Source organism: Strongylocentrotus purpuratus, unplaced genomic scaffold (assembly GCF_000002235.5).
Source record: "Strongylocentrotus purpuratus isolate Spur 01 unplaced genomic scaffold, Spur_5.0 spur5_scaffold_6, whole genome shotgun sequence".
Lineage (NCBI taxonomy): Eukaryota > Metazoa > Echinodermata > Echinoidea > Camarodonta > Strongylocentrotidae > Strongylocentrotus > Strongylocentrotus purpuratus.
In genome coordinates, this window is record NW_022145612.1 from 29,233,512 (window position 1) to 29,261,251 (window position 27,740).

A 27,740-nucleotide genomic window follows, 5' to 3' on the forward strand; every position below is an offset into this window, starting at 1 on the left:
AGCCCCTCTTTTCTTCTTATTCTTCTTCCTTTCCTTTTTTATTCTCTTTCCCTTTCCCTTCTCTCTCTCTCTCTCTTATTTATTTTTTGGGCGGGGGGATGCAAGAGCCCTTCGCCCCCGTTTCCCTCTTTTCTTCTTCTTCTTCCTCTTCTTTCTTTCCTTTTATCTTCTCTTTCCCTTTCCCTTCTCTCTCTCCTTATTTATTTTTTTGGCGGGGGGGGGGTGGAGTGAGGAGGAGGCAAGAGCCCTTCGCCCCCCCCGTTTCCCTCTTTTCTTCTTATTATTCTTTCTTTCCTTTTATCTTCTCTTTCCCTTTCCCTTTTTTCCTTCTCTCTGTCTCCCCCAGCTAGGGCTGGTTTTGTTTACGAAGCGCCCGTCAGGAGAGTACACGATAGAGTACACGATAGAGTACACGATAAAATTCACGATATCGTGAACTTTATATCGTGAACTTTTCACGATAAAATTCACGATATCGTCAATTTCATCGTGAAAAGTTCACGATAAAGTTCACGATATCGTCAATTTCGTGAATTTCTTCGTGAAAAATATGCGATAAAATTGACGATATCGTGAATTTTATCGCATATTTTTCACGATTTAGTCTATTCGCGATGTCCCTTCAGGGCCACCATACCTTTACCATGCCAAAAACGCGTATCACTTTTATTATTTTATAATATATTGATATACACTTAATATGTGTTCTTCTGTGCATTTCTAATTTAATATGTACAAAAAATGTACAATTCACCCACACAGTAAAAACGCTGCTTAAAAAAGTGATGTTCACTTACAGTTGTACACTATCTTAAACAACAGTTGAACAAATTGTAAACAATGTTGCTCGAAACGAAAGTAATTTTGTTAAACATTCGCTGTTTAAAATTTAATGACTGCTATATTTACTACACGAGAGCTTTTAGACAGTGTTGTTTACATATGACGGCATGTGTCACGTGCCAGTAAAGTGCGCGTTGGCTAAAAGCTTTGTTTCACATCATGGCCGACCAAGCTGTAGAGGTATCGTGGATGAGTGGAAACGTCGCCGGACTGTCGATCACAAGGTCCACGGTTCGAGTCCCGCCGCGGCACTAATGTCCTTTGGCAGCCTAGCATAGCCTGGTAATGTTGGAGCGCCTTGAGGACCTTGCAAGGTCGGTACGTGCGCTATATAAGAATCCAATAGTATTATTATTATTTAACAACAGCTCCTTTTTAAACAACTTTCTTTAAACAACCCAGTTGGTGTAAAAAAAACCCACTGAACAACAGCTCCTTTTTAAACAACTTTCTTTAAACAACCCAGTTGGTGTAAACAAGCCCCACTGAACAACAGCTCCGTTTTAAACAACTTTCTTTCAACAACCCAGTTGGTGTAAACAACCCCCACTGAACAACAGCTCCGTTTTAAACAACCGTCTTTAAACAACACCGGTTGTTTAAATTGTGATTTTAAACAAGTTGTTCAAAATGTTGATCAACTAAGTGTTTAAACTTTAAACAACTCGAGTTGCTTAACATTTTAAACAACTCTTAGATCAGGTCACCCGTTAATCCAAAGTTGTTTAAACTTTTAAACAACATGTTCACTAAAATTTTAACTGTGCAGTAACGGCTGCAAGACAGATTTTTGATAAATATACCATTCAATAAATATGGACTCAATCAAATAGGATAGAATGTGGTTGAAAACCTCAGATCTAACTGAACAGCTGACATTTACTGGTGTTAAAAGGCCATCTTGTCGCATGCAGCAGGCAGTTTGCGAGCCAATAATCGGCTCATTACCATACGAGACGACCCAATGGATAATCCTTTGTTTTAAACTAAAAACATTATCTTGATCCCTTTACGCTAACGGGGCCCACTGACGAAACAATTATTAAATGGATATGGAAAACTATTTTTGAAAGGTTGGATTTTTGACATTAACACTAAGAATACATTTTGACCTATAATTGCGTTAATAGGGACTTTTAGATTTGCGTGGACTGATACGTGTGACGTCCATTCAAGGCAGTGCATTAAAAGGACGTCGATCGTAGCATAGACCTATTGTCTTGGTGCGAATCTAAAAGTCCCTATTGGTTGGTTACATGCAGCATGACCTTTAACAAAAGCAAGCACTAAGACTGTCAAACAAACAGGCCACCCTCACCCAACCGGTTTGGTTATTTATAAAATATTCGTAGCAAATCAATGAAAAATGCTTTTGTTTTCTTATTGATAAATTCGAGAAAATATGTACATCCAGAATTCCAATCTTTGTATGCCGCATATAAACAACTTTGACTTTGAACAACTTTTAAAAATAGTAGGGCCTATAGGTCCTGCGAAGATCACCGTATTTATACGGGAAATGAATTATAAATTATGCGAGGCTGGATAATCTATCTGATATGATGTGAAGGCTAGTTGAAGTTTTTGTGCTGTAACATTATTCTAAAGCCCAAAGACAATCAATCAAATTATATTATTCTAATCGTACATGACTGTATATACTGGATGCTCTGCCCTTATAAATAGATACAAATTTGTAGATTAAAAAAAAATAGTCGAGGGGGGGGGGGGGGGGGGTAAGAGGACACTTTTTTTTTGTCTCGATATTTGAAAATTTGACATTTTGCTCCGTAGAGGGGGGGGGGGGGGGGTGCATGCAGGGGAGTGACATTGCTCGTAACCAGTCTCTTGGAAGTTCACCAGTAGATATTGATTTCTGATAAATAATGGTTAAGATAGGTGCAATGCTACTGAAACATTCTTTGAGAATTGTTGGTGTTAACCTATCTGGACTGGACCAGACGCCCTCGATCCGTGTATCAAGTCTTCGCAGAAGTTTCTCTACACCCTGAGCCGTCACGTTAATGGCTGGCATGGCTCTACATGTAGATCCTGGTAGTACAGTTGGTATGTTTCCACGATCCTCCCTTGTGAAGACCGATTCAAATTGATCATTTAATGCATTTGCTTTTTCACTTGCAGATGTAATTGCTATCCCATCTCTTGTGTTTAAGGGTGCTACCCCTGAAACAGTGTTGTCAGTTCTTGATGAAACGCCAAAAGGGTTTGGTATCACCAGATTTAGTCAGTATTTGCTATAATTTCTTGGGGGGGGGGGGGGCACTTTTTTTAAATTTTCCGGTGGGGGGGGGGGGGGGGACGATCCCCTTAAAAAAATTGAGGGGGGACCTGTCCCCGCCCCCCCCCCCCCCCCGGGGGATCATTGCCCCTGGTAATAAACATGAATCATGTGGCGTCTACCTCACAAAGTTTTTTTTCTCTCGATAATTTTCACTTTGGCGACACCATCGCCAGAAAGATCGTGCTGTTGTCAATATTTTCCCCGACTGAAGATTCACAAGAATGGCACATCTTTCAACGAATCCCGCTGATAAAAACCGGTCAGTTTGTTTCCATATTTCTTTCTGAATCGAGACGTCAATTATTTTTGTAAAATCTATATAGGCCTAGAACTTATTGTTCATAGATGATTACGAACTTCCAGCTGCTTGATTTAGGATATTTAAAAGTGTGGTCCCATACCTTGTTCTTAATGTCACGTTTTTATCTTGTGCAGTCACCCCAACCCAATTCCAAATAATGAGAAGTCAGTAAGTCACAGTACTACAGCTACAGTCACACATGAGTTAAAGATCATTGGTTAAAATATATATTGATGACCACTCATAGCATCATCAGTATACTTTTTATGTTTGTTGTGAATCCCTTGAGAAAGTGTTTTTTATAAGACTTTGTTATTAATTTTAGGAAAAATACATCAAAAAAGATAAGAAAATTGACACGAAACAGAAACAGGTAAGAAACCACTCCAGCAAAGCATAGAGAGTCAATGCGTATTGAACTCTTGCACTGCATGTATTATCAGTTCTAACTTCTGGGGAATTGGTACATTGTGATCGTTGTGTTCATTTTTTGGTCGCTGCGAGCGATAAATAGAGGTGGGTGAATCAAGACGGTTTCGCAAATGTTGGAGTAACTAGACGCAACAGAGAAAAATTGGGCTCAACTTCTTCAGTTTGGATGCCTCCGCCCACCAAAGGTCTTGCCAGAGCCATGTGCAAGCTGTGCATGAAGTATCCTTAGTCTTTAGCACTGAATCGGGTACGAGGTCCATACTGTTTATGGTTGGTGTATGACTGTATGTAGGAGTGATTTAAAGTAAAGCCCCACATAAAGTAGCAAGAATTGGTCAAAGTCCAGCCTTGATCATTCTCGTAAAATTGGGAAATGAGCATTTAAATACTTCATCTTAAAAAATGAAAAAAGAGCCCCCTGAATCAACTCATTTAGCAATTTCAAGTTTTAATCAATATTGATGTTTAGTTTGGCACTCTAGTGCACCAGGGAATTTTCACCATATCCGGCTCATAACTTCAGGAAAGACACCACCATTTTCTTTTGAGTTGGACTACAATATATATGACAGAATAAATAATCACTCTACCTTTCTTAACATTTTCTCATTTTTCCTCTCAATACAGATGGATCTGTATCTATCCAGCATACATCAACAGCAAGAAAACTGTTGCAGAAGGGAGAAAAATACCAAAGGAAAGAGCTTTAGAGAACCCTACTCTTGCTGAATTGAGAGATGTCTGCCAATCAGTCGGGTTACCCGTTGCAATGGAAGTAAGCATTCTCATTACTGACTTGTTACTTTTTGTACATGGCCTCTCAGATTTAGACTCAATGATTGAATGCTAAACCGCCCAGTGTAGATCTTCATGTACAAATATTTCAAACCACATGTAAATTTTGTACAGAAATTACCTTGTACATGCATGTGCTATTCAGAATGTTCAAGTTTAAAAGCAGTGCAGATGTCCCAATTGAACTGATATTTGCTCAGGTACAAACTCACTTTTCCTGAAAGTGTATTTATGTAGACACATAAACACGCATATCATTTTCAGTCTGCTGTTTTTTCCTGCTCTAATGAAACAACAATATTATTGTCTTTTGTTAAAGATAATCTGATGTATTGATAATTATTGAAGTTTACTGAACTGAGATGAAGTTGAGCTTTGGTAATGCATTTACCGGTACACTTTAAAAGAAACATTGAAAGCATAGGGAAGCTCGCTGATTGTGTAGAATTGCTATGAACTCTGAGCTTTGAGAACTGAAGAAAAAAAATGAGAAAAAGTTGACTCTATCTTCCTAAAAGTCACATTTACTGCACAGAGAAATATGTGCAGTCAGCGGGTCACATGTACAAAGTAGATATGTGGCACGAGAGTATGGTGCAAACATATCAGTTGTTTCTTATCCTTCTTCAAATGTGAGAGCAATTTTTGAATAGCAATCCTTTTTAGGGAACATTTCAAATGTGGCTTTCTTCCAACCTGAAATGGGTGAGCTCACAAATTATTTTTCACCTTAACCATAACTCAACCGTCTCTTTAAAGCCAACTACTAATATATTTGAAATTGAATGGTTATGTTTATTTTCCAGGGTTCTAAGATGTATCCCAGAGATCAGAACAGAGATCCAACCTTTAGAGGGAGAGTTAGAGTTCAGTTGAAGAATGCTGACGGAACTTATGTCTTAGAGCAATTCAAGACTAGTAAGTTTATATATATATATATATATATATATATTTATCCAAAATATTTAAATTTCCAGAATATTTTATTTTTCAAGAGAAAAAAAATACTGAAAATGTGACTTCAAGTAAAAGCAAACAGTCTATTGTTGATGCATGCATAAGGAAGGTTAAAGATTATAACAGACTGATTGTCAATTAACATTTTTGCTCATCTTTTTTCTTTCATGTACATGTAATACTTTCCTTGCAAGATTGAAGAAGAACAAAATCAATGAATTAAAATTAAATGTGTTTCTGCACATCTAATGAAAGCATGAAAATCAAGGGATAAGAGAATAGCATAACAAATTTCAATTTCAAATCTGTTGCATTAATCTTACAAACACATGCAGTGAATTCAGTCAGGACAGTAACATTCGTGATATAAATATGTGACCAGGCACCACAAACCCACCAAAAAGTTGCATGGTGTGGTTTTATAGTTAGAGCCCAGTAAAGATGTACTCGGTCAGCTTTGTCAAATTTGTAAAAGTGTTGCCTGAAAGATTATGCTTTCTTCTATGTAATTTCAAAGCTTGGAAGCACCGATCAATCTAAAGTGGTATTTGTCCAGTGTTTTGTAGGCCCATGATATTCTAGTCTTGAGGTTTGTTGAAAGTTTTTATTTCTTTATGACCCTGGTGACTTTTGAACTCCCATAACTTAAAAATGGCGTAAGACGTTGCATTGATACCTGGCAAAAATAAATGACAGGATGTGCTTTAATAGTTAGGGTGTCAAGTTTCAGAACAGCCTGATAGTCCCTTCACAGACATTTTTAGAGTTCTTATCCTTCTTATATCACCTAGCACAATACCTTGTATCCACACATGGGGTGATTTCAAGTTTGGTGTTAGTGTTAGTGTTAGTGTTTAGAGCAGTCAAGAGCTCTTAAATCGAGCGGAGAATTTGCTGATGAAATTAAGAGCCCGATACCGATATCAAAATCGATAGCTTAACACCAGCCGTGACGTCACCACATACTTGATTTTACGACGATGATTTAAAAATAGTTCATCAAAACTAAAGATATCATGAAAAGTACAGAATAAATTTACACCTATTTCTCTGGTCTTAGAAAATAACTAATTTTACACGAAAGAATATATGAATTACCTGTTTCACATATTTTTATTTGATCGTCAGACAATAAATTGGCGTCGTTCGTACGTTGACTGTGTGCGGGTACAACACTAACACCGAACTGGAAATCAACATTTGCTTAATCCCTAGGGGCTAGTGTTAGTGAATAGGACATTTGTACGTAAAATATTAACACCAGCCACAAAGGTCGGTTCAGCAGACGACAATTTTGCAAAATCGATAACACTAGCTACCGGAAGTTGACGATATTCAGAGGTCAAAGCCTTAACACCAGCTGATTTCCATTTTGGTGTTTAGGCTGGTGTTAGTGTTTATTAAACACTAACACCAGCCTTAAACACCCAACTTGAAATCACTCATTGCATCCATTCCATGGCTAATTCTCTTTATATGAAACTGCAATTCTCTTGAACAAAATGGAAAAACAAACTTGCAAACATGACTATGTGGCAATGCCATTGAACTGATTCCTAGTTCTCTGATTTTCAATTTCCCTATTTTGAATACTCGGCTCTGAGTACCCATGGTAGCAATTGTATGGTAAATGAAAATTGTTTCAAATAGATAAAAAACATATCACATATTGCAATAGAAATAGGTTTGAGTATGTTGCATGAATTTGTTTGTACACTTTATAATGCAAATGTAGAGCAAACATAGTCTACTGATGAGGATACCACATCCACATGGAATTAATTGAGTACATAATTTTCTTCATGAACACAGGACAAGATGTCATGTTCCAGCTCACAGAGCGAATCCCCATGCTCAAATCAAGAACTCAAAAGCAGGGTGGAGGTGAGCAGCAACCCCAGAGCAGTGCAGGCAAAAAAGGAAAGAAGAAGGGAAAGAGATAGTGTCTTTCACTATTAATGTAATATATATACATAGTGAGTAGCTAAAGCTAGAGAAGAGCAATAGTTGGTAGTTACCGTAATTAACATGTAGATTTGTAGCGAAGATTAGCTATGACATTTATGTCTAGTCTATTTTATTGTAACATTTAATAAAATTCAAACTTCAATTTGTAAAAGGGGTGAATATTAAACTGATATGTTTATTTGTAAGAAGAAGGGGGAGGGGGTAGGGTGGGAGAAAGATTAAACATTCCAATATAAAGGGAGGTCTGACGAATGGAAGAATTAAGAGGCAAAACTCTTGAAAATAGTTTGTTTTATTATATAATCTATAGTATCAGGTAGTCTAAATGGATCCTACGATCACTTTTACAAACACAAACATTATGAGAAAGCAAGTGCATTTATTTTTGTCTTTTATTTGTACAATTTATTTCTTCTAATTGGTGGTTATTATACTTTGGAAATGAGAACAAATGAGTGTATTCCTTTTGTTGGTATGAGAGGCTCTCACATTATTTGAGGAGAGCTAGATCACATCTCTTCATTGTATTCTGATACATTCAATGCGAGATACCCCAGTAATAACTGAACCAATATCACTAAAATGGCTTTTTCTTGCAGCAGTAGGAAAGCCCAATCCAAACCAACAGGTGTCTCATGTGATTGCCTGTAATTACATGTATGGGAATAAATCAGGTGGGGGGGGGGGGGGGGGGGGGGGGGGGGGGGAGGGATGCGTTGTCATCAATCACAATTAACCCCATCTCGTAAATCCAAATTTTGATTAATGATAAACATTATATTGTCTGAAGAGTAAACAGGTCAGATAAAATCTCCATTTCTTGCAAATACTCCTGAACTTTAAGGCAGTTCTTTGAAAGAAACTGAAAATATCTATAGTTCTTTTTATGCAACTTAAGAAATTGATGCATTATGTTGTAGATGCTGTACGAGAATATCCAAGAGCATTCCAAGAGATGATTCAATGTCTTATGTAAATCAGAGAGGTATGGGGTTGTCCATGAACTAAAGCAGGAATGTTTTAACAATTATGTAGCATACTTCACAGCCCCCAGTAAAGGCGGCCGACACTTCCATGGTCATCCCTCTGAATCGGTATATACATACAAAGTCTGTCCTTAAGAATGGACTTATCAAAGATGCATCCTGCATGGAGGCCCTCTCTTGGCAAAGTCGACTCAAAACAAAACAAATAGATGAACCCAACTTGTGACCGATTGGGGTTCTTCCAATCAATTCAGATCAGTAACAAATCTTTATTAGACATGAACCAGACTCAAATTTTCTGAACGGTTTACATTTATTTCTTGGTTTAATTTTGTTTTCTCTATGAATCAATAGCAGTGGATGGTTTTGAAAATGGATATATCTTGCTGTTGTAAACCAGCATAAAATAATTGCAAATGTCTTAATAGTTGTCCATACTGTACATCTTTGTGTATAATCTTGTGGTGCCTTATCTGGGCAAGTAAAAGGCATGTTGTCCCTTACATTACTGATCACATCAAAAACATGTAAAAATACCCGATGATCATGATAAGTTGATAGTCGTACTCTAGTCTAGTGGAATTAGACCAAGTATCAAGGAAAAGTATAGATTCAATGGTTATCATGTTATTAATTCCACGATCTTAGACTTGCCCATTTATGGGTTGAATAGAAATGGGAAAGCATCTTGGCCATAAGTGATGACGTGTCTAAAGTTGTTTTTTTCCTTCTGCTTAAATTCATTCTTCGAAATGGGGTTGTACTTTTGCAAATGTTCCTGTTCACCCATTTTACCATTCACAGTTCTTACTAGTATAGTTACTGATATTTCTGGAAGTCTATCCATCTCACATGCAGAAGAAAATACAATAAACTGAATCCATCTTGGGTATGTATTTGTTTCATCTCTGTTTTATTAGGTGTAATACTACATGTATTGTTCAAAGTTTAATACTCAACAATATAAAAAAGTCCTTGTTCTGGGGCAAATATTCAATTTTCAAACTCTTATCCTCCCCCCCCCCTAAAAAACCCAACATATTTCATTAAATTTGTCAACAATAGATCACCTGGATTGTCTCCCTTTTTTGATTTGCTAAATGAAAACTTCATGATCATGTTGATAAATACATGTATCAAACTAAAGGGACAACAAATGAATTCCCAAACAAAAACATGAAACTTAAAGATCATAATGTGTTTGTCTGGCTAGGCATGTACATTACTTTTCAAGACTAATGAGGTTTTATAATATAATATATATATAATTTCAAGGATTACTATATATAAAGTATAACTATATAGAGATATATATATAGAGCGAGAGATGGAGAGATCTTACAAGATTCCATGCGTAAATTGTATGAATTGCTAAAATTATGCAGGTAATTGTTTGATAATAACGTGCAATTTTTAATGATGTATGCTAAGCCACATACCGGTATTTTAAAGGTAATACAAAGTTTTGGTATAGGGTTATGAATTTGGTTCAAATAATCATATTGGAAGCAGATGCGATCCTACAGTATTCAGTAATCGCGGTTGAAATCGAGTCTAAAGTTATGAAATTGTAAATAATAAACTCTGTATGTTGTATAGCTCCTCTCAAGGTCAAGATATTAATCAAGCTATAAATCAATGTTTCTTGACTAAAATCGACCGATTAGCTATTTCTGTTTGGAAATTATATATCACAACTACATATTCTGAGATTTTGCAGGTCGCAGCTACCATTGTACGGCCGTAGGCGCTATTTGAAATTCATCCAAATTTACCGGGAGCACCGGTAACATTTTATATTCAATTTTTCTCGAAAGCAGAAGTGTTTTAGGGGCTAAAATTTCTTGTGCTTATAATACATCCACAGGGGCATTCAATTATATCAAAATTGTAAAGAATCACTATCCACCCAATTTTCAAAATTTCCCAAAACTTTGTATTACCTTTAAAGACCGTCAATACTACTGGGCCAGAAGGGATTTAGCCCACACAGCAAGGTCACTGACAGGTGGCTATCTCATTAACTCAGCTCTCAACTAACATAAGAAAAAGAGGATCATGGGGGACCAACAGGCACCGATTGGGGAAGTTTTCTATATAGAGGGAGCAAGTAGCTACAATTAGGACAGTGTGGCTTTAAGAAAGCAAATTCTGAATATGGATTTATAACACAAAGCATGGTGGCACATAACAAGCACAACAAGATTATTGACCAGACACATTTCCACGATGCAGAAGCATGTTCCAGAGAATATTACAAAGTTTGATACAGAGTAGATGTGCAAGTCTATCAATGACATTTTGTTAGAAATGTATTTAGAATACCCTTTTTTTTTAAATCAGAAATAATCCAGATAGCTTTATTCAAGTAAATTTTTTTTTGAACATTGATTGCGTAAAAATAGTGTTGATCTTGTGATTCCATAATCGATCATCAACCTATCTTTAATTATCCTTTCGTATTTGCAAATGGTAAGAGACTACAAACTACAAATCAAAGAGATGAAAACAATACATGGATATAAAGGAAGGCAGTTTGATCTATATTCAAAGTACCGGTAGGATGTTGAAAGCATAAAGATGTACTAAATTCTCTTCTCTATTTCTAGTTGACAAGATATATTTGATATCTCAATATAAGAATTTTTTCTTCTTTTTGTCATTTCAATTGACCCTTAATACACCATTTTGATTATCCCATTATTGATGAATGACATACAAATGTTATTATTAACATGTAATACACACCTAGAATAATATGGTAGATCATGCCATCTTGATATCTCAGAATTAAAAAAAAATTGTATTTGGTGTCGTTTCAATTGGTCATTAACAATACAATGACAATGACATATATCTTTCATTGAAATGTAATTCAGCATATGATGGTAAATCCATTATTTCAACAAACAAACCTGTTCATCAATACCTCCTACCGCAATTACGATGTTCCTCCCACACTGCGCAAGTCAGCACATTATGCGCTGATATGATACTGGGGAAGACGAATGGACAAGGTTTCTTCTAACTTCCATAGAGAATGTACAGCAGAGTCGACCAATTCCTTATTTTTCTAAACTGTGGTTCAGGTTTCATGAACCTCCCCCCATCCCCCCCCCCCCCCTCCCCCTCCCCTCAATGATTTGATGAGATCTATGTATATAGGCACCATCATAATCTGTTACTTATAGTTTACTGGTTCTGAAACTATTATTTCTATTAGACTTTCCAGTTTTCGACACATTGTATTGGCATGGGAACTGGAAGTTCCTTTGCCAAATATACCCATGGCTTGTGCTGCCCTCTATGGCCAAATGTTGTGGTAGCAAGAATTCCTTATAGATGATAATGCAATTAACCATTGACAACCGTACAGGAGAGAGTATTGTATTTGGAAATGTAGACATGTCCATGAATAACTGTATCAGCTCTTTGTCTCCGTCATGTGTAATGTTAGTCTCAAATGTGTGCAAATCGTAGAATTCTACCCACAGTGTCCAAATTTCTGAGTGAACTCTGTAAATTTGTGGAGCTCTGCCTGACTTATGGTCCCCTGGCTTGTACATAGTGCCTTGAGAAAGTCTTGTATGGTAATCTGCCTTGGTTGGACTAGCTCAGGCTGAATATCCCTCATAGATTGTTTAATGGAATCAGGCTCGGATTCATCACAGGGTGTAAACTTTCCATCTGATTAAAGAAAGAAAAGGTTATTAAGGAGAGATGCTCACTCATAGTCATACATGCATTGGTAAAAGTTGGGTTAGCACAGGTATAGGCATTCAAATCCTCATGCCCATGCAAAATGTTGAGATCAGAGGAACTCCTGAAACAAGTAAAAACAATATGATTAAATTGCCATGTTGTGATCGCAAAGGAAAATTACATACTAGCTGGATAAAAATAATAATAACATGAAAAACAGTGCTTATAACATGCTTTTCATCAAAGGCACATGCTTTTTCATTAAAAACTTCACAATTGATGCATATATAACCCACTAACTTAAAGCCCCACTGTCATACTTGTAGCTACTTGTACTCTACCGGTATATAGAAAACAATGCCCAATCCGTGACCATTGGTCCCCATGATCCTCTTTTTCTTATGTTAATTGAGAGATGAGTTGATGAGATATCCAGTGACCTTGCAGGGTGCTCTAATCCCTCCTATAAACTAGTACAGATAAGCTTTAAGAGAAAACAAGAGAGCATGTAAGAGTGGTCGCTTACCCAGCCCCCCACTCCAGGGTCGGAGGGACTGCATTTTGTTCCAAAAATATCTGGTAAAGGGGTACTTTGCGTGCGACAAAGTCCAGCCCGAGGATTGTAATAAAAGGGGGTGTATTTGACTTTTCACCCACAGATTTCTTTAAAAAGGGGGTTATGAAATATCTTGAATATCGTAGATAAGGGGGTACATCGACTTTGTTCTGGATTTAGAGGAGTCTCCAAGGTAGGAAAACTGAGCCCGCGAAAGGGTTCAGAATGTTGGCAATACCAAGATAGGGGGGTGCTTTCAAAGGGAGGGAACAAGCATTTACGCATACCTTAAATAACACTGGGGGAGGGGGGGGGGGGGGGGGGTCGCTTGTAAGGCGCACCTCCTCCTCTAATGTGCAGTCTACTCACCTGAGGCGTTTGCTTGGAAACCATACATTTTCATGAATATGGTTCTCGCCTAATAAGTTTTCATGCTGTGAACTGACAACGTTTCTGTTCAGTGATTTTCCTTTCTATTACCTCAAGCAAATACTTCCAAAGAATGAAGTGAACCCCAGTCAAATGGAACAGACCAGAATAATTAATATTTACACACTAAAAATCATCCAGATTGACAATTGCAACGGTCGGAGTTTATCCTTTAGCTCAGAGGCAATTAGGTGAATAGTGAGAATTTACAAAGGATTTTCAGAGACACGTGGCCTTGAGAGCTGAAGGGCATGACAACAAATATATATGACTGACTGAACATGCAAGCATGTATCCGTACCTTACTTTGTAATTTTTTTATAAATAGTTTAAATGGCGTGTATCATTCATTTATGAATATTTACACATAATTCAAGTTGCATAAACAAAATTAAATGGAAACAGAAGAAAGAAGGGAAAAAAGTAATCTACGCTGTTCAATTTTTCGCATCTTGTGGAGATTCCAGACAGGCTGTCAACATTAAATCATTGACCGTTTTGTGTGTATGTTCTGGCCAGCCCGGTTAGGAACATCGAACAGGTTTCTCGGCATGCATGCTCATGCACAGCCTATAGGCACCCTCTAATACTGCCTACTGTACCTGTAGTTTCTTTCCAGTGTGTTGCCTTTTGTACTTCCCGGACAGGTTCATAGAGAGCAGAGAGGATAAGATTGGAGAGGTCACTCCCAGAGAAGCCCTCTGTATTATCGGCAAATGAATCCAAATCCTCTGCGGAAAATACTGCACTGGAGGAAGCCGTGTTGAGATGAAGAATAGCTTTCCTTGCTTCTCTGGAATATCAAACATGAAGTTCATGAGGAATCTCTTAATCAAAATGCCTAAATATGCCTAATCCAGAAGTATGAATATTTCTACCAAACATTCCGGTAAATGAATTTCTTATTTGATAAAGAAAGGTCAAGAAGAAGAAAGGGGGAGAGGGAGGAAAGAAACAATTCATATATCTTATATCATATATCGTCGGTGGGGTGACAAAACATCTCAATTTTTGAAATTTTGATTTTTTTTTTCTTCATAATTGTGTACCTAATGGTCTACGACACCACCTGATAAATCCATGGAACGCCTCCTGTCTCGGTTTTTCACAAATTCCACACAAAGGACGGTGTCACAGCACTAAGTCTGTTGAGACAGGAAATGTTTTTCCGCTCTCCTGAAAATTCATGATTTTTGAGATACGAGGTTTTGTCACCCCACCGACGATATGGTTCTAGGCCAAATTATTGCTATTTTGCAATGGAGCATGATATACAATCAATCAATCATACAATCAATTGCTATTAAGCTTTTTGTTACAGGGCCCTCATGCAAATTATGTTCTGTTCTGTTTATTTCCATGACACAAAATTCCAGGAAATAAATTGAAATGTAATCAAAGTAGATTTGTTTTCAAGTAAAGAATATGTAATGGATAACCCCCAACCCTACAAGAAAGCCTGGAGCCATCATAATCCATCATATTTCTTTTCATGTCAGCAATACATTATCCATCTCACATATTTCTTGGCCGGACAGCACAGCATTTGATGTTTATCCCGAATTGTTCAAGTTTTTATACTTTATACCTGTAACTGCATGTGCATGATGTGTTCCGTACCTTTTAATATTACAGATTCGATAACACAATCGAGAAACATACCTATCAGGTAGATGAATGTAGATCCTTTTTTGAAATCTCCTGAGAAAAGCAGAATCAAGTTCCCATGGCCTATTGGTGGCACACAAGAGGAAGATCTTCTCCACTGATGCCATGTTATCTGCACCTTCCATTTGTCTCAGGAGCTCTGTCTTCACTCTCCTTGTGTGCTCTTCCTCCGAGGAGCTTCGACTCCGACATATACTGTCAAGTTCATCAATGAATATCACCTGCCAGAATAATTATCAATGAGAAATGACCAGATTAAGTCTTCGGAAACAGATAATATTCTCAGTTTTTGGAAGCAATACCTCTAGAATCTCTGACAAGCAAAAACACACACACACAAAAAAAGAAAAGAAAGAAGCCAATTATACACTAATATATTTTGTAATGCAAGTCAAATGGTCAAAAATGTTTTCATCCCTGTTTGAAAATGGAATTTGAAAAGGTAGTTATAATGATTTTCTCCTATCTGCTCACGCAAAAGAGAACATACTTTTTAGACAATTTCATTTTGTTTGCAAAGATAGATCCCACCTAGATTACCTTCTGTTTTGATTACATGTATGTCTCAAGTAGTGTAATTATTTGTTTATTTATAACTGCACGAAGCTCAAAACATGTTGCTTTTACAGTGAGTGCACTTAAAGAGGGGATGTTTCATGAAAGAAAGCAGAAATGAGTATGAAAGCGGAAATAAGTTTTTCAAAAGTGCTCACTGATCGTCCTTCTTGTTGTGTTGCATGGTGGAATAACTCCTTGATTATTCTGCAGAGTAAAAAAGAAATCAAGGAGACAAATTCTTAGTACCGATATGCAATAAATGTGAAGCTGCTCTCAAAGTTAGTTGCCAATTTGTATTTGGTTGATTACAAAGTTTGATATTTCTTTAAAAAAAAACTTTAATGAGATTTTCTTCAAGCTTTTCCTGATCTTTTTCTTTTATTGCCTGTTGTTATTATAAAACTTTTTGCAAAAATCATTATGAAGTATCCCTATTAGGAATTTATCTTCATGGACGTGTACAATATGATGGATTATTATCTAAACAAGGTTTTCAAGTGGTGCAATGAATCAGTGTATTCAATATCTTTAGCGCAGTACCTGGATGACTGACCAATATTGTTTTCGTATTGCTCAGTCATCCGGGAACTTCAACAAACGATATAGATATCACACGAAAACAAAGCCATATTTACAGAAGTCAAATATTGTTATTTCGCTAGTCAGCCTGATAAAGTCTTTTTATAGATAATAATAATGGTATTATGTGGCTTAATTTGTTTTTGTGTGACACAAGAATATATTGCTCTCGCTATGACAATATTGGACTCGTCTCCGACTCGTTCAATATTTTCATAGCTTGAGAAATATATTCTTGTATCACATTCAAAGCCATCCAATATTATATAAATAATTTTCTCTCTCTTTTTATGGGGGGGGGGGGGGGGACAGGGCCGAATTGATGAGAAGAAAACAATTTAAAAGAGGGAGAGAAACTAGAATGCTTGGTTCTTTGAGCTCTCTGTTTACATAAATATGCCAAACTGAAGTCCAAAATATGTAACAACATATTTCAGTGTACAGACAGATTCAAAGGTAGGACATTTATTCAAAGCACTACATTTTGAATTTTACATTATCTCCAGACTTAAAAAGACAGATGATCTCATTAACTGATTAATCTTTTTTAGTGAGATAATTGAAATACAATAAAAATTGGTTCAAGAATAACATATATATATGACAGGGAGATTGACAAGCAGTTTCAATTCAGAACAATGAAAACATAAATTTCCTGAGCATATATAATTAATGAAAGAAGAAATGAAAATTGTTATTATTTACTTCTCGCTCTCTCCAACCCAGCTGGAAATAAGATCAGCACTTGACACACAATAAAATGTAGAGTTGATTTCTTTAGATACTGCCTGAGCAAGCCTCGATTTCCCAGTACCGGGAGGACCGTAGAGTAAAATCCTTTTCCACGGTTTTAATCCACCTGTTTATTATCATACACAGAAATCATTTGCAAAGCTTTAAAAGAAATGTATAGCACTGCATATATATTGAAATAAATATGTGAACAATGCAATCACATCTATGACATGATTGGAACAATATATATCTCTAGACAGTACATTAAGTTTTTTTAAATTGCCCTAAGATTTAAAAACAAATTTTTTGAGATCATAGTAATGGGCATATGTAATAAATTAAGGTAGTTACAATATGTGTATCAGCTGTTATCTAATTTGCTCCAAAATCATTGTTTGTTATTTCCATATTTCATTATTAGTTATTTCCATAGTTTATGTCCGAAAATCAATTTCTATTTATTGTAAAGAATGAAAAGTGGGTGTACTTGAGTTTTTCTGTATCACTTCAATATTGTAATCAGAGAGGTTTTTTCAATGAAATAAATACCTACTTGTTAGCTATAAAGAAATAATAAGAATTATATAAAGAAAAAATATGACTTATATAAAGAAATGATATGAACTATATAAAGAAATAATATGAACTATATAACAAAATAATATGAACTATATAAAGAAATAATATGAACTATATAAAGAAATATATATATCCATAGTTTATGTCCGAAAATCAATTTCTATTGATTGTAAAGAATGAGAAGTGGGTGTACTTGAGTTTTTCTGTATCACTTCAATATTGTAATCAGAGAGGTTTTTTCAATGAAATAAATACCTACTTGTTAGCTATTATGTAAAGAAATAATAAGAATTATATAAAGAAAAAATATGTCTTATATAAAGAAATGATATGAACTAGATAAAGAAATAATATGAACTATATAACAAAATAATATGAACTATATAAAGAAATAATATGAACTATATAAAGAAATAATATGAATTATTACCCGTATCAGACATTCAAGCTGGTCATTTACAAAACCGTATTGCCCTAGTTTTCACTAGCAGTGGGAACGGAGGGGTATATTCTTTGTATTTTCCTTGGTCTCCCTGCTCGTATAGACTTTGCGTGTAGAGACGAGTGAAAATATAGTCTTGTATTGACCGCGCCATATTTTGTCATTTTCATTGCGCATCTATTAAACCTGCGCACTTTGCGCGCACTCTATTGTGACATAATAATCACACCAACTATTAAGGCACACTGTTTGCAGTGTATCGAAAATTCGTCAAGCACTGCTTGTTGACAAGGTTTGTTCAGTTCTTTGAAATTGTCATGGTTGATTTATGTATTTGCTCTAGATGTCTGATTTGGATAACAATAAAAATATTGACTGGCTTAACTTTCGGGAGATACCAACATTGCCCTCACAAGACCAATATTGCCCTCGTCTATGACTCAGGGCAATATGAGTCTAGTTTGGGCAATATAATTGGTATCTCCTCAAGGCCAGTCAATATTATATAATTATATAAAGAAATTATATAAATATGTAATATGAATTATATCAAGAAACAATATGAATTATAAAAAGAAATAACATCAATTATATAAAGAAATAATATAAAATATATATAAAGAAATAATAAGAATTATATAAAGAAACAATATCAATTATATAAAGAAATAATATTAATTATACAAAGAAATGATATAAATTACATTAAATCGAATTTACATGCCAAAAAAGTCAGAATAGGAACCTATCTCTTAAAGTGTGATATTGACATCACCTCATCATATAAATGAATGTTATAACTAAATAGAGGTTTACATGATCTACAAATATGAGTTCCCAAACTGAATGGAAGCATGATATAGGGAGGAAGCAAACCTGTAAAAAGATGAGGGTATTGGATGGGCATGATGATCGCCTCTCTCAGGATTTCCTTGGCTTCGGTTAATCCAGCTACATCTTGGAAGCTGATACTACCTTTCCTGATAATAGTGTCTTCTACTATTAGCTTTCTTTGTGTCTTGTGCTTATCAGCAGCATTATCTGTAAGGAATCAAGATATTAATTTTGTCCTCTTGAAAATAATACTTTAATGCAAGGTCATATGTAAGTCTCTTCCATTTTTCAAAATATTTCACACACAGAAACATAAGAGGTCGCAAATATATTAGTATTTGAATTGCAAATATTCTCCTATCTTCCCATAGGAAAGAAATGAGCCTGCCGCATACTCCTGCGACAGACTTGCCGCAGATCTGCAGCAGACCTGCCGCAGACAGTCATCTTTTTCACATGCAAATTAGTTTTGCCGCAGACTTGCCGCATACTCTTTCAGTATGATGAAGAGTCTGCGGCAGGTCTGCCGCAGACTTGCTGTAGACTTGCCGCATACTCTTTCAGTATGATGAAGAGTCTGCAGCAGGTCTGCCGCAGACTTGCTGCAGACTTGCCGCATACTTTTTCAGTATGATGAAGAGTCTGCGGCAGACCTGCCGCATACCAATATATATCGATATTACCAATTAGGTACATTCTATTCTCAATTGTATTAACTTCATCACATAGATCATTTGCAGTGTATTCAAGATTAACATTTAAAGTGACACAGGCTCGTACACATATATATACTAAATATGTATATTTTTTCTTGGTTAGTAATCATATAATCAATATATCTATTGCTAAAACGTGAATGTAATTGTAACATGATCAGACAAAATAATCTATTGGTTAATAATGGCAAAAGGAAAATAGAAATCACAAAAATGATGTGCATTAATTTGCTTAACAAATCATAAATGTATTTTTCTGTCACACGTGTAAAGTAATAATGAATATGCATGAGATGATTATGTATTGGTTTCAATTGGCCCTATTAGACTTTAATGGGATTTCAATTGGACCAATCTGCCCCATTAGACTTTAAAAGGTTTTCAATTGGTTTCAATTGGATCAATTGAAGTCCAACTTCAGGCCAATTGGGGTACGTCCCATTAAAGTCTAATGGGGCATAGGCCAATGGGGCCAATGGGCCCAATTGGTCCAATAGGGACAATCTGGACCAATTGAAACCATCTGAAGTCCTATTAAAGTCCCATTGAAACCTGTTAAAACCTATTGAGACCAATTGAAACCAATTGAAAATTCAATTGGTGTTCAATTAGTTTCAATTGGATTTTCATCTTGGGTAGTTACAACAAAAAAGTGAGTTAGTGGGGCTGAAGATAAGATCACATATGGCACAACAAAAAAGTTTGAAACAGTCCGTTAATTCCTCAGTCTCCTCTTATGTAATAAATTCCTCTTATGGTACCAGTTGAACTTGAAGCAAATTGTTTGGTTTGACAGAAGCTAAAAAGACAATTAACAGTGCTAATTAACACAGGAATTTACAAGATCATGGGCTCAGCCTGCAACCTCATATGGTACTGCATGTCCTACAAAATGGCCGCCTATAGCCTTGCTTCAGACTGTATAATTTCCCACTTTTCTGTGGCAGACCTGCCGCAGACTGTTCCTGTGGCGTACTGGTATGCGGCAAGTCTGGAGCAAAGTTTCATCCTGCCGCAGATCTGCCGCAGACTGTTCCTGTGGCATACTAGTATGCGGCAAGTCTGCAGCAAAATTTCATCCTGCCGCAGATCTGCCGCAGACTGTTCCTGTGGCATACTAGTATGCGGCAAGTCTGGAGCAAAGTTTCATCCTGCCGCAGATCTGCCGCAGACTGTTCCTGTGGCAAACTAGTATGCGGCAAGTCTGCAGCAAAATTTCATCCTGCCGCAGATCTGCCGCAGACTGTTCCTGTGGCATCCCTTACCGAAAAGGCAGGCCTGCTTATAGCCTGCATCAAGCCTGCATAGCTGCTAAAAAGCAGGCTAATTCCTTAGCAAGCACTGACCTGCAAAAACGCCGAAATATGCAAATTAGGCAGGCTTAATTTAGCCTGTACATTTTAAAAGCAGGCTTATTTTAGCCTGCAAAATCATTTTAACCTGCTCAATTAGCCTGCAAAATTGCCCTGCTTTTTTAGTATGCAAAATTAACCTGCTTTGTTAGCCTGCAAAAACGCTGAAATATGTAAGTTATGCAGGTTAATTTTAGCATGCTAATCTAAAATGCAGGCTAACAAAATTGAAGATATTTGATTGCCATCATTATCAGTACAAGACTTCTATTGGTATATCGACTCGGATAGAGGAACGGGGGATAAATTGATATATCATAATCAATATTTGCAAGTGTCCACCAATAGGAATATTCTAATCTCAATTGCATTAGACTAACTCCATCACAAAGATCATTTGAAGTTAATTCAAGATTGACTTTAAAAAAGTACAGGCTCATACACGTATATATAGAAAATATACATGCTATTTAAATTGGTTAGTAATCGTATAATCAATATATCTATTGCTAAAACATGAATGTAAGTGTGATCAGACAAATAATCTATTGGTCAATAATTGCCAAAGAAAAATACAATCACAAAATTGATATGTGCATTAATTGTCATAAGTTGCTTAACAATTAATCATGATAAATGTATTTTTCTGTGAGACGTGTAAAGTAATAATGAATATTCATGAGATACGTATTGCAGGTTAATTTTAGCATGCTAATCGAAAAGGCAGGCTAACATAAATGAAGGTTTCTATTGGTTTCTATTGGTCCCATTGGGTTCAATTAGTCTTATTGGTTTATATTGGTCCTATTGTTCCTATTGGTAGATCTATTGGTCTTATTGGTTTCAATTGGACCAATTAATTGGCCCCATTTGACTCTAATCGAGATTTCAATTGGTTTCAATTGGACCAATTGGCCCCATTAGATATTTAAAATGGTTTCAATTGGACCAATTGGCCCCAATAAGACTTAAATGGGACTTCAATTGGACCAATCAGCCCCATAGACTGTAAGGTTTTCAATTGGTTTCAAATATATCTTTTCTTCATATAAGTTGCAATTTAATCCAATTATGATACATGTATCTAATAAACACAAGACTATATCAATGTTATAACTACGACCTAAAAGCATTGCTCTCTCTTTAGGCTCCATCATATTTCTTCCTTTATTTAACTTAGTCTTATGTATTATTCTGTTTGTTTGTATAAATGCATCCCCCCAAAAAAAATAATTACAAAAAATGTAACATGCCACATGTAATAAAATAAACATGTGAAATATGAAAATAAACTGAAATTGAAACTGAATTGGACCAACTGAAGTCCAAAATAGGGCCAATTGGTCCAATTGAAACTAATTGAGTTCCCATTAAAGTCTAATGGGGCCTAGGCCAATTGGTCCAATAGGGCCAAACTTGACCAATTGAAACCAACTGAAGTCCTATTAAATACCAATTGAAAAAATGAAAATTAAATTGGTGTTCAATTGGTTTCAATTGGATTTTTGTCTTGGGATGCCTCCCCAAGCGCTCGAAACCTCGCTTGCTCGGCTTTCTATGAACCTATTTTGTTTAAACTCTCAAATCACCCCTAATATATAACATTAAACGTGCATGTGAAAAATAACCTGCAGGCTACATGTAAAAAGCAATAACAGGTTAAATTTGTGTTATAAACCTGCTCAGAGGACATTTCTTCAGATTGCAGGTTTAACAAATTATGATAGAAATTTACATGCTAAAGATTAAACTGCATCTCATCTGGCATGCTAAAGATTTAACCTGCTAAAACTGTATTTTGCAAAACGCATGCTAATTTTAAACTGCAGGCTGAGATTTAGCCTGCTTAACTGTAAGACTGTGTTTTGCAAAATGCATGCTAATAACAGGCTAAAATTTAACCTGCTAAAACATGTAAGACTGATTTTGCAAAATGCAGGCTAAAATTTAACCTGCTAAAACATGTAAGACTGATTTTGCAAAATACAGGCTAAAATTTAACATGCAAAAGAATAATTAGCATGTATTTAAGAATGCAGGCCAGACGCAGGTTCAAAGCAGGCTAAATAAGCCTGCATTTTCGGTAAGGGATACTGGTATGCGGCAAGTCTGCAGCAAAATTTCTTTCTGCCGCATACTTCGGCATACTCTTTGCCGCAGATTAAAAGTCTGCGGCAGGTCTGCGGCATACTTCACACTTTCCTATGGGTTACCGTTCAATTTCAAGAAGAAAAAAAAATCAAAGCGATATTTTGTTATTATCAACTTCATTTCACATGTGGCTAGTAGGCCTTTTAATACCACTAAGACTATTTTCACTGTGATTAATGAGAAGGTAAAAAGATAATTTCTGTCCAATTTCTAAGATGGACAGATTTCTAGTAGACCTACAGTACAGAAACTGTCTACAAAAGTTATCTGCATGATATCTAACCTGTTGATATTGATGTTGCATCTTTAACATAGGGTTCATGTCCTTTATTCAGTTGATCCTTCTTCGCTTTGAGTGAGCCTAGAGAGTGGCCGACACTGGTCAACAACTGTTGCAATGCAAACTTCAATGCGCGAACCAAAATGGAAAGAGAGGCAATCAATAAAGAGATAAAATCATTCAACTTAAATAATCAGATATTTTTTAATATTGATTCATTAACAAAGTATCATTTTCAGTCAGTGCTGTAACATTTCTTATAAAAATGCCCTTTACATCCCCACCCCTCACAAACCTACTTACATGTAAATGACCAAATGTTTTGTTTGATTTTTGTTGTTGATTATAAAACCATTCAAATACAAGTACACTGAGTATATTCTGATACTGAAATCTCAAGTACTTATCAAATACTGAAGACCTTTTGTTTCAATTTTATCATCACATAATATTAGGCTTAAAGAAATACGTACCAAAAGAAATTGGGGAGATAGAGCATTTGCATCAGCAGCTCCTTCTCTGTGGAATAAGTTACCTTTCTCTATTCAGACGGCCAACACCTTTTCTACTTTCAAAACTGGGCTTAAAACTCACCTGATGCTCAATGCATATTGTTAAATTTCAATGTTCTTTTTATACAATACATGCAAAGCAAATAATCACACTGTGCCACATCATATGTACCATGGCACCAGGAAGTTGTGTGATCTAATGTAAGTTTAACTTTCAATATATCTTTAATCTCAAGTATGTTTAATATTAATTCAAATTATTTGTATGCGCCTCGAGCATTTTAGAGATGGATATGTTGCGCTTTATAAATATTGTTATTATTATTATTGCAACATCTGCCACTACTTTCCACGTCAATAATTTAAATATGCTTTGACGACTGTGCTTACATGTTAGTTTGAATTCTTACTGAAACAAACGAAAGTCACCTTTCTCAATCTGTCGTCTTCTTTGTCCGCCAACTGCTGAACTAGTCCAACACAGTTATCACAATTGCTGATTAGATTTTCCAAGTTAACATTGCTCGTCTGTTGGCATTCATCTGCTGCTGCTGACAAGCTGACGGATAGAATTGCATTTAAAATCATGACTGTTATCATTTGGGTAGCATACCCCCTAACATACACAAAGTGATGTCATGTCAGGAAAACCTTATTTAGGGTTAAAATCATTCCTCTTGGGGGACCTAAATGTCAGATATTTTGTTTAAATAACATCATTGATACACTGATACATGTATCATTCTCATATGAGGATATATTATGGGGGACTTCCCTACTTTAATTTTGTAATAATAGAAATTCATGAACCCAGAAATGGAGAAATATGCAGTAAATTCACAAAATAAAATATTGATAAAAGACAGGGGAAAAAAAAAAAAAATCACTTACCAGTCGACTGCCTCTGTCCAGGAAAGCATTGGGGAGAACAGAGGGAAATAAGAATAGTTGAATGAAACATTGAACTAAAACAAGAATATAGACCTCAACTTACATCTTCAAGAATATAGACCTCAACTTTATATCTTCAAGAAAAAGACCCATTGATTTTACACAGAAAATAGCCAAAAATAACAGTCAATTACGGTGCTTTTAAAAATAAAACTATAGTAAATCATAATGAAATTGTAATTTGTTTGCTTTACTAGAAAGAACAAAGGTCTAGTCTTTGTCGTATTATACTAGTCAATCTAGTCAAAATATGTGATAGACTACTTGACAGCAGAAAAAAGACGTGTTTTTTCATGTCATCCTCCATACAACTTTTTAAATAATAAAACAAGCACTGTTCAGTGACCCAAACGTTTTTATGTTTTCTTTTTACTCCTAATAAAACTCCAAGTAGACCGCACTTGGAATATTCACATGCTGTGTGGAATCCTCATTTGAAAATGCATATTCTAGCATTAAAAATTAAAAAAAAAGGCCACTAAATTGGTACCTGCAATAAAGACTCTTTCGTATGTGCAAAGGTTATCTCACCCAAGTTAGACTCCATAGACCATACACTCGCATATTGTCGTTCACAAGGAGATATGATGAAAACATACAAACTGTTTCATCAATAAGACCAATACAAATATAGGTTAAATACATACTAGGAAGTGCCAGACTTTGGCCAGGTGCATGTGCCAACCAGGTCGATTTGAAGTAAACACTATAATATATATCCCTAGATCTACTCCAAGTCCTAGGCCTATCACTCAGAAATGTAAAAACTCTTTTTAAAAAGAATTACTGATTAGGAATGAGGAAACCCTGGTCCTGGAATAGTTTTTAAAATGGTCTGGACAAGTAGAAGTACTGGAAAAGTGAACCTGGGAAGTACAAATTCAGCCAAAACTCACTCAGACATGATCAAGCCAACTTAACACGAAGGAGTTTGGAACTGAATGTCTGGGTTCAGACAAATCCCTAAGGCCTAAAATAAAAACTTGTTGTATTGCCCTTTGGTGCCAAAACATGGGTCGGTCGGTCAGAAAAGTTTTGTTGTTTTTTAAAACTTTTTTTTTGTCGCCATCTTTGGGCCGATATTTTTCAGTTTTGAATATTTGTTTGTTTTTTTCCGCCCTCTGTTGGCGGATATTTCTCAGTTTATAATGCTTTAATACATGTGTTTCAGCGTCATCATTCCATTCATCTTTTTGACCTCATAATAATCCATGGATTGCAATGTTGTGTTGATTGAGATGTTGTGTAACTGTTGTCTAACTTGTATTGTAGGCCTAGAAGGCTAGATCTAGATCTACTATCTACTAATACTCTAGTTCAGGCCTTCTCAACTGGCGGCGCACGCCCCACTTGTGGCGCTTGCGGTCAGTCGGAGTGGCACGCGGCTGTTCCAAAAAATTATTACAAAATAACTAAGAAGAAAAAAGAAAAAAATTAAAGAAAGAAAAAATTAAAAAACTAGACCCCCTAATCTATATTTTAAAATTTAAAAATTCAGCAAAATCAAAAAGACGCAGTCGAATGTTGAGCCCAAAATGTAAGCAACCCATTTTGTTTGTTTGATTTTCACTTGATTTTGACATTTTCCGTGTTTATTGCACCAAAATAATTACATAGGGTCTAGGTCTAGGGTCTATAAATTTACTTCCAGTATAGATTTCACCCAGGAATTGTACTCATTAATTCACATCAATATTAAATTATGATTGATATTTTATGGAATAAAAAGGTGTAAAAAATGCCACATCTATGGGCCTTAAAAAAGCCCTAAAATCCACTAACAAGTTAGGTTCCGGGGGCTTTGCCCCCTGGAACCCACGCGGTATCGGCTCGGTCGTTACGCTCCCTCGCATTACAGGTTGGCACTTCAACCTCAATAAAAAAAAATGTTGGCACTTCTAATAAACTACTCTAGATCATTGAGATCTAGTTCATCTAGTTGTAATGTAATTGTAGACCTAGAATCTAGATCTAGGCCTAGTCAGAGACTCGGACGGAGTAGGCCTAACTAGACTGAGTAGACTAGGCCCCCTTCTCCCTAGGCCTAGGCCCTGGCCTAATCTAAAGTTAGATCTACTGTAGATGTAGACCTACCGACGATCATCTTCTGTCTGCATAGCCTGAGATCTTGATCTCAAGACGGTACAATTACAAAAAGACTTTGCAAATGATTCATTGGATAGATCTATAAAACAGACTCGCATCAGTCAGTTCAGAATTAGACATATCACCGACCTCGCTATGCGTGTGCGGAGCGGGGCGGCGGGGCCGGAGATGTGAGCGGCAAGCCCTCTGCAAAGCCAAGGGCCAGCTCTCTTGTTAGGCCAGAACTGGACGCCTGAAACTACGGCCGGTCGATAAATTCTAGACCTATATACGAATAAAGAAATATATAGATGCATATTGAATGTTAATTGAATATAAGTAATAAAAAGTAAACATTTACCTTGATATTTCTTTAAACTCTTATATTTCTGATAATTTTGCTCCTGTGCTTCAGGCTCAGTTCCTTCGGAAGACATGATGATTGCTAAAATTTTATGAACGCAACGCATAGCGCATGCGCAAGCGCTTAATGCAGCTAGCTAGCTAGCTGCTTTATATAAAAAAAATAGTCGTTTACGGATCATAGGCCTACGACCAAAATCTTCATCAATTAAAAAAAAAAACTGAATTATTCATTCATTCATTATTCATCTTAACTTGCCTCTAATTAGAATCAAGTGAAACAAAGCAAGTGCTGAGCTATTGCTCAATGTCAGTGAGCATTATTATTAGGCATATTTCGAACTAGCATATAAAGTATATGCAGGGGCGTCTCCAAAGGGGGGAGGGGTGTGGAGGGGGCGACACCCCCCACCTGTTAGGATATTGTCGGTAAAATTGCGCTGCCGTCGTGAAAAAGAGAAAAGGGTGACGGAAAAAAAGAGAGGGAAAGGGAAAGAAAATGAAAAAAAAAAAGAAAAGGAAAAGAAAAGAAAGAAAGAAAGAAAAAGACAGGAAAGAAAGGAAAAGAACGGAAAGAGAAGAGAAGAAAGAAAGAGAAAAAAAGAAAAAGAGTGAGGAGAAGAAAGAAAGGAAAAGAAAGAAAAAAAAAGAAAAGGAAAAAAGA

General features: G+C 36.1%; 2 protein-coding genes across 2 annotated transcripts; one reads left to right on the forward strand and one right to left on the reverse strand.

Moving 5' to 3' along the window:
- Positions 1–3,292: 3,292 nt before the first annotated feature.
- On the forward strand, positions 3,293–9,476 carry LOC579752 (signal recognition particle 19 kDa protein). Its single transcript, XM_779849.4, has 4 exons — positions 3,293–3,404; positions 4,506–4,653; positions 5,480–5,591; positions 7,443–9,476. The coding sequence occupies exons 1-4, from the start codon at positions 3,367–3,369 to the stop codon at positions 7,571–7,573; spliced, it is 429 nt and encodes a 142-aa protein (XP_784942.1). The 5' UTR covers positions 3,293–3,366; the 3' UTR covers positions 7,574–9,476.
- Positions 9,477–10,642: 1,166 nt separating this feature from the next.
- Positions 10,643–27,536, reverse strand: LOC579676 (suppressor protein of bem1/bed5 double mutants). Its single transcript, XM_011665535.2, has 10 exons — positions 27,075–27,536; positions 24,569–24,581; positions 24,107–24,236; positions 23,169–23,289; positions 18,709–18,873; positions 16,782–16,935; positions 15,653–15,701; positions 14,934–15,160; positions 13,874–14,064; positions 10,643–12,271 (listed from the first exon to the last, which is right to left on the reverse strand). Exons 1-10 carry the CDS (start codon positions 27,181–27,183, stop codon positions 12,069–12,071), a joined length of 1,362 nt encoding a protein of 453 aa, XP_011663837.2. The 5' UTR covers positions 27,184–27,536; the 3' UTR covers positions 10,643–12,068.
- Between the last annotated feature and the right edge of the window lie 204 nt (positions 27,537–27,740).

Coding starts and splice junctions, on each gene's coding strand:
- LOC579752 (XM_779849.4), top strand. CDS start 3,367: ATGGCACATCTTTCAACGAATCCCGCTGATAAAAACCG. Junction 3,405..4,505: donor AATCCCGCTGATAAAAACCG/GTCAGTTTGTTT, acceptor CTCTCAATACAG/ATGGATCTGTATCTATCCAG. Junction 5,592..7,442: donor CTTAGAGCAATTCAAGACTA/GTAAGTTTATAT, acceptor TCATGAACACAG/GACAAGATGTCATGTTCCAG.
- LOC579676 (XM_011665535.2), bottom strand. CDS start 27,183: ATGCGTTGCGTTCATAAAATTTTAGCAATCATCATGTCTTCCGAAGGA. Junction 23,290..24,106: donor AAGACGACAGATTGAGAAAG/GTGACTTTCGTT, acceptor CGCGCATTGAAG/TTTGCATTGCAACAGTTGTT. Junction 16,936..18,708: donor ATACCCTCATCTTTTTACAG/GTTTGCTTCCTC, acceptor GATAATAAACAG/GTGGATTAAAACCGTGGAAA.